The sequence below is a fragment of the Emys orbicularis genome, chromosome 8 (genome assembly GCF_028017835.1).
Source record: "Emys orbicularis isolate rEmyOrb1 chromosome 8, rEmyOrb1.hap1, whole genome shotgun sequence".
Classification (NCBI taxonomy): Eukaryota; Metazoa; Chordata; order Testudines; family Emydidae; genus Emys; species Emys orbicularis.
Genome location: NC_088690.1, coordinates 3,604,774 through 3,612,137, shown reverse-complemented (window position 1 = coordinate 3,612,137; position 7,364 = coordinate 3,604,774). Strand labels below are relative to the sequence as shown.

Genomic DNA, 7,364 nt, shown 5'->3' with positions numbered 1-7,364 from the left:
GGCCTTAATCTCTCCCGGATTCATTGATTTTGTTTGCCTGTTTATTTGTTAGTGACCAGGAGGGACGATTGTGTTAATCTTGTCAGACCTGAATAATGCAGGCCGGTGAATTTCACCCAGGGCCCTCTATCAACCCCATAACATCTGGGTGAGCTAGAGCAGATTTTTTTAGATTGAGACACTCGATCCTGATTTAAAGTCTTCAAGCAAGGCAGAATTTGGCACCTCCCAGAGTAAGCTGTTCCAGGCAGCGGTTAATTACCCTCACTGTTAAGATTTTGTGCCCTATTACTACTCTGAATGGGTGAGACCCACAAAGGTGTTTAGGCACCTTATTCTCAGGCTTAGGCACCTCAGTCCCAAGTTTCTCTCTACCGGTATCCACAAAACTCCTTTCAACCCCCCCGAGGCGTCTAAACTCCCTCAGTGCCTACGTTTCTCAGAATAAAAGTTCCCTTGGTGCTTATGTTGGGTGTATGCAACCCTCTCGGGTCCAGATGCCTCTCTCTGGATGGAGCCCCAGCGCGATTCACAAACCAGGGAAAGATGGGCATTTGGCTGCCTGAGTTGTGGGTTGGGCCCACTCCGTTTGGCATGCTCACTGGCTTGGGTCCCATCCAAAATCCAGCTAGAGGACGAGGCACTGGCCACCTTCTGACTCTTAGCCCAGTGGTTAGAGCAGTCACCTGGGAAATGCAGGTTCAGTTCCCCCTCTCTGCCAGAAGGGGAGAAAGAATTTAAACAGGGATCTGTCACCTCTCAGGAAAGTGCACTAACCACTGGGCTATGGGATACTCTGAGTGGGGCTGCCTCAATCTCTCCTCTCGAAGCTGCCGCACTCTGGATAAATAATGAGAGTGGCTGGAGCAGGGGAGTGGACCTGGGGTCTCCCATCTCCTACCCAGCTAGGTGTCCTGTCCACTAGACCACAGTCACTCCTGTTCTCTTGCTCTGGCCTAATGACTGAGTATTTTTCCAGTGTGGGATAGTCATTTGGTGAGAGCACGCGCAAGAGAGAATGACTCTGTAGTCCAGGGATTCGAGCAGACTCCTGACAGCTGGAGACCCCTTTGCAAATCCTTTCTCCCCCCTCTGGAGAGGGGGGAATTGAACCTGCGTTTCCCCTGTCCCAGGTGACTGCTCTAACCACTGGGCTAAAAGTCAGCAGGTGGGCACAGCTGGCTCATCCTCCTCCCCCAGCTGTGTGTGGAGCGAGTCAGACCCGTAACGCGTTCCCTTAGCAAACCGTTCGGGTGTCTAAGCTGCTTGGCCTCAGGCTGCAGGTTCACGGATCACTACGCTGACTTAGGCGCCTCTGTGCGGGAGAGGGGTGGGGGCACCCCACTCATCGGCATCTCCCATTGGCTAGCTTAGGTGACTCCCTGTCTAGCGTGCAGGGAGTTTGAGGCGGAGGAGAGTTACTGGATTCAAGGAGAGCTCTGTAAGGGAAACTGAGGACACATTTCAGAAACTGGGAACTCGAACAAGATGGGCTGGGTCGTGTCCTGACTTGGGTGCAGGGAATTGAGATTTCCCGAGATTCGGAATGGAATTGTTGGCCGTATGTGTCAACCAGAGGACTCGTGATAACGGCACAAGACCTGGTGCATTCCAAGGTGAAATATCTCCATCTGGGACTTCACTTAGCGAGTTCTCTTTGCCTGCAGTGGTGAGGAGGGTAGTAGAGGAACCTAGACTTGCAGGACGGATGAGTCTTAGGCGCTTGGGTGGGTCATGGGAGTTAATATTCTAATTCTCCAACACACGGCCGCTTGTACTGCAGCTGAATAGGGGCTGCAATGAACCAGTGCAAACGGCGATATGCTGTGGTCACTTGTGTTGACACAAGGGGTTTGTCCCATTGCCGCTACACTGGAAGCTGAAGTCTCAGTGTAGACAAGATCTTAGTTAATTTGCTTTAATTCACAGGCGAAGAACCAGAAAAGCAGTGATCCCCAGGCTGAGAACCCCTGTTTTAAACTCTTACGCAGTGGTGAGTAGAGGTAAGTAGACATAAGGGAGGCTAACTGTGTGCAAAGGAGTTTAAGTTAGCATCAGGGTGGGTCCACCTCGCACGCAGCTTCTAAAATGAGCCTCATAATTGCTTTCTTCCCTTCCGCCACAAGAGGGAGCTGAAACGTAAAGTGGCAATGGTTTTTTTTTTAAACTGAGCAGCTTTAATTTCATGACAAAAGGCAAAGCCCTCTCCCCTGAACACCAAATATCCAGACCCTTAAGTCTATTCTGTTCTATATAGGTTCTTCTACCAGGCTCATCAACATGGCATCTGACAATCAGAGAGCAGCAGAATTAAGTGAAACATTAATCTTTTAACGCTTGGTAGCAAAACAGCACTTTGAGCGTCATCCCTAGGTGACCTGTCATATATTATTTTATTGTAGAATATAAACCCACTAGCCATAAATACCTCCACTCCAGGACGTATTGTGATAGTATAACTTGGTGCCGCGCTCCCTCCCTTCCATGTCTGCTTTACGGCTATCTGGTCAATTAACGTCACTAACAGCGCTGGAGGGGCCTGGGACAGCTCCTCTCAAACAATCATTCCAGAATGGCGGGTGTAGAAAAGGATCGCAACGTCTGATACATTCGTTGTCGCGGATTTAGAGTGCAAACTCCTCTTGGGGGCGTGCCTGCAAACTAGGAAACCCAGCAGAGTTCTGTTGTCTACCAGGGTTATGACAATAATCAATAGTTGTATTGCCCCTGTCATCTGTTAGTTATTCTCAAAGCACTTTAGAAATGTTAACTCTCAATACCCTGGGTGAGGTGGGTAGGTATTATTTATGTTTTATCAATGGACAAAACGAAGACACAACGATGGGAAGTAAGTGACTTTCCCTTGCCTAAAGCCCCAGTAGATAGTAAGTTAGCGGTGAAGCTGGGAGTTCTGGATCTGGCTTCTTTGTTTTAACCACTAGTCCCACTTCCTCTCTCTTCTATAGCAAAAGGCTTGAAGGAAGGAGCTTGAATCAGTAAATGATATTTTGCTGGTGGCTTTTGCTGGTGCCAGGAAGCCCTCAGAGAGGACGTTGGGTTTGTGGAGCTCAGCAGAATCCCTTTCTGCTCTCTGTAAGTATAATTGAAACTAGGTATTTTCTATTAATTAATTGATTGGTTAATTTTTATTTATTTAGCACCAAAAAGGTCCTAGGAGCTTTACGGACAAAGAGGAGCACAAGATTCCTACCCCAAAGAGCTTAACGTTACCATTTAAAATGTCTTAGCTTTTAAATAGAGTGATCACCATAGATAGTAAAGATGCTGTAGAGACCTGGGGCAACAGCCACCCAATCTATTAGTTATTTATCAAGAGGGCCCCTTTTAAAAAATGTTCTGTGGTGAAGCCCCTCCAACATGAACAAGAGTTCTGTACTGCTTCCATTGTTTGGTACAAGAAGGGGGGGGGTGTCCTACAGAAAGAAGGCAACATCCCCCCCATACACACACAATGCTTAGGCAGTGGAGGTCCATAGCACCAAGTGTCCATGACCATGACCACCCTGTATAGCATCATCCCTGGCGTCTAAGAGCTCCACAGGGTTATTACTGATCTCAAGTCCAATCTTCAGAGCTCGGTGGGTGGGGACTTTGTCTCCAAGGCTGGCAACATGTCCAAAAGGGCCAGCTGGCAGTGACCAATGGTGACGTTAATCCTCAAGGCCAGTTCTCTAGATGCCTCCCTATTACTGATAAAGCCAAACCAGTACTCGCTGCTGCTGCTGCCGTCTATGAAATGCCACCCGCTTCCTGATGCCTCCAGCAGGTAGAGGTCACAACGCAGATCATCTGGAAAACCAAAGGGATGACGGAGGCGGGTGGTAATACAAACACGGCACATTGGGGGTTATGAAAAATATTCGGGGAATTAGCGATGTGCCTGATTCCATGCTGCAAATGAATGGTGCATCAGGATCCGCGCTGGGCAAGAAGGGCATTTAAAGGGTGTAAACCCCTCAGGGAGAGAGAGAGAGGAATCATTTAAGTTGGTGCAAGGATTAAATGAAGAAATTTAAAATATAATTGAATGCTGGGAGATCTGTTAGGTTAATGAGCAGTCTTTCAAGGTAACTGGTGGAGCATCATCACTAAATGTTAGACGGGACAAGGCAATGGAGAATGTACCCCTGGGAAGAATCCTGCATTGGAGGATCTAAGAGGTTCTTTTTCTAGAGCTTGATTCTCTTTTTACACTGGTTTTACATCAGTGTCTCTATATTGACTTGAGTGGCGTTATTCCCGATTTACACTAATAGTGCAAGTGAAAGAAAAATCGGAATCCTAACTTCAGGATGGTCCAAACTGCAATAGAGAGAAAAGACCTCGGTATATATCCCGAGTTAAAAAGCAAAACAAAACACGATTCACCATCACAGTTAGCATTTACTGGACATGTCAGCAGAGAGGCCAAAGACTGAGCGGGCCACAGAGGCTGAATTTCCTCTTGCTCTGCTCTGGTCAGGGGTGAGCAGTTTTACTACTGGCTTTTAGGAGGGCTTTTTAAAACTGATTTCTGTCTACGGCCAAATTCTGCTCTCCAGATTTCAGTGGAGTTTCTCTCTGTGTCGATGGGAGCAGTACTGGGTCTAGCTCCATAGGGGCTGAGCCTCTTTAATGCCCGATGGAGGTTTCATGGGGAATCAACCTGACTCTGACCCAAATTCTGCACCTTCCTCAACTTCTGCCCGAGAGAAGCTGGGTCCCTGGACTGGGCTGGGGAGCCCAGTATCTTCTCAACCCCCCCACCCCCCTCCGCAACATGCTGTAACTTGTGACAGCCGGAGGTTCCTGCTATTCCTCGTGGGCCCTGTTCTTTAATGCAACTGGTCTTGAAGGTCCAGGCAGGCTCTCCGCCTGCTAATAGCCGTGGCTGTCACTGCCCCTCAAACAGGGGATGGGACGGGGCGCCGGTACTAAAGGCTCCTTGTCAGCTGGACTCCAGCTGTTGCTCCTGCGAAGGCTGGGCTCCTGAAGCCCACTGGGAAAAGGAATTGGCGGGAGTGGGGAGAGTCCAGGGCTCCCTCCCAGGAAGGGGGACGTGGGGAAAGTGCTGAGGGCAGGGTTCCATCTGAAGGCAGCTGAGGCAGCGTCTGAGCCCAGGTGGGGAGGCAGGAGCTGAGGGGTCGACGCCTGGGGTCAGGGAGCAATATGGCTGCACTATACACTTTATGCTGGGGCCACATATAGGTCCCTAAATCTGGGACCTGATTCAGGGTTTTAGGCAGCCACACTTGCAAACTTTGGCCCTTAGCTTACAAGCTGGGCCAAGGCCTCAGAGCAGCTCCAATGGATGTCCAGCGACATACTTATTCCCTATTGCTCCTTCACCCGTGTCCATTCACCAGCCTCGTCCTGGGGGGACACAGCCGACTCTGCTAGCAGGACAGGGGGTTGCACAGGCAGCCTAGACGTCTCCGCTGGGAGATGAAGCTAGCCAAATGGAGACGAGAAATGAGGGAGGGTAAATAATCTTGGGAACAACTGCCCTAGGAGTGCGATGGATACGCCACCCCTTGAAATCAATGGGGCTACGCAGGGAAGTAAACGTTAACCACGTGTGTATGTGTTTGCAGGATCAGGGCCTATGTGCAGATCCGTGCCCAGAGGCTGTGGCAACGGGCATATAATAAATACAACCAAATGGTAATGAAATAACAGACTATTGATAAAGTTGGGTGAGCAGGGGACACCCGCAAACTATGAAGCAAATCAGCCTGTGGGTGGGGTGTGGGACAGATTTATTGTGGGGGCTGATGAGGATTTGGCTCTGGAGGGAGTGGAGAGACACCCCTTTCCTTTTGAAGCTATTTCGCCGTACTATCCTGTGGCGCTGTCTCCTTGGGGTAAGGAGACAGTGCTGCACATAGAACAGATTAATACATCCCAGGGATTTAATTTCCCACAGTACCACCCTATACTACATTAGCCCCCATGAGCTGCTAGTGGGGGGTCTTATGCCCCACTCATGGGTCTCCCCCGCCTCACCCCCGGCCCTCCCTACCCCCCCAGGGTCTCCCCCTGCCTCCTCTCCTGTTTTCGGTCCCCCTTCCCCACCCCCTTTCTTTCCACTCCCCTGCCCCCCTTCTGCCCCCCCCCAGGGTCTCCCCCTATGGGTCTCTCCCTGCATCCTCTCCCCTTTCAGGCCCCCTTCCCCAGCCTCCCCACTCCCCTGCCCCCCTCTGATCCCCTGGGTCTCACCTGTCCCGCCCCCCTCACCTCACCTCGCCTGCCCCTTACCAGGGTCTTCCTTTCCCCACTGCCCCTCTGGCCCCCCAGGAATTGGATCTCCCCCACCCTGCTCCCCCCTGCCTCGCCCCGGTCTCCCCACTCCCCTGCCCCCCCCCAGGGTCTCCCCCTATGGGTCTCTTCCTGCATCCTCTCCCCTTTCAGGCCCCCTTCCCCCCTCTGTTCCCCTGGGTCTCGCCTGCCCACCTCACCTCACCTCGCCTGCCCCCCACCAGGGTCTTTCCCTGCCTCTCTTCCCCTTGGAGTCCCCTTTCCTCACCACCCCTCTGGCCCCCCAGGAATCAGATCTCCCCCCCTTTGCTCCCCCCTGCCTCGGTCTCCCCACTCCCCCGGGTCTCGCCTCCCCCCCCCAGGAATCGGATCTCCCCCGCCTCGCCCCCGGTCCCCCCCACTCCCCTCAGGATCGCCCCTGCCCCCCACCGCCGCGCCCGCCCCCGGGGGTCCCCCGCCGCCCGGCCCGCCCCCAGTCTCCTCCCCCGGCCCCGCGCCCGCCCGCCTCTCCTCCCTCTGCCGGCTCAGTCGGTCGCAGCCATGGCGGAGGGAGGAGAGGGCGACGGGCTGCTCCGGCCGCCGCTCCCCGCCGGGGCCCCGGGGCCCAAGCGCCTGTGCTCGCGGGCCGGGCCGGCGGCGGCGGGGGTCGGGGCGGCGCCGCCCCGCCTGGGGGGCCCCGGGGGCGGCGGCGGCGGGCCGGGGGGCGGCGGGGCGCTGGCCGGCGGGGGCCCGGCCCTGGCGGGGCCGCGGGGCGGCGGGGGCCCGGGGGCGGCGGCGCTGCTGCAGCCCGAGTCGCTGCTGGACGCGGCGGCCAAGCGGGTGGCGGGCAGCTGGGCCTTCGAGCGGGTGGAGGGCCGGTTCCAGCGCATCCCGGAGCCCGTGCAGCGCCGCATCGTCTACTGGAGCTTCCCCCGCAGCGAGCGCCAGATCTGCATGTACTCCAGCTTCCAGCCCGGCCCGCCGGGCGCCGCGCCCGGCCCCGACGAGAGCCCCGCGCCCGCCGCCGCCGCCGCCGCCGCCCCGCCCGCCGACGGGCTGCCCTTCCGCCGCGGCGCCCGCCTGCTCGACACCGGCGCCGTGGACAACGTGCTGCAAGTGGGTGAGTG

General features: G+C 54.6%; 1 protein-coding gene across 1 annotated transcript in view; it reads left to right on the top strand.

Annotated features, from left to right (window-relative positions):
- The first annotated feature begins 7,176 nt into the window (after positions 1–7,176).
- Positions 7,177–7,364, top strand: part of ZSWIM5 (zinc finger SWIM-type containing 5) — a 158,230-nt gene continuing 158,042 nt past the window's right edge. The window contains exon 1 of the mRNA XM_065409664.1: positions 7,177–7,357. Within this exon, the coding sequence (XP_065265736.1) occupies positions 7,192–7,357 (166 nt within the window). The 5' untranslated portion in view covers positions 7,177–7,191. The remainder of the gene's footprint in view (positions 7,358–7,364) is intronic.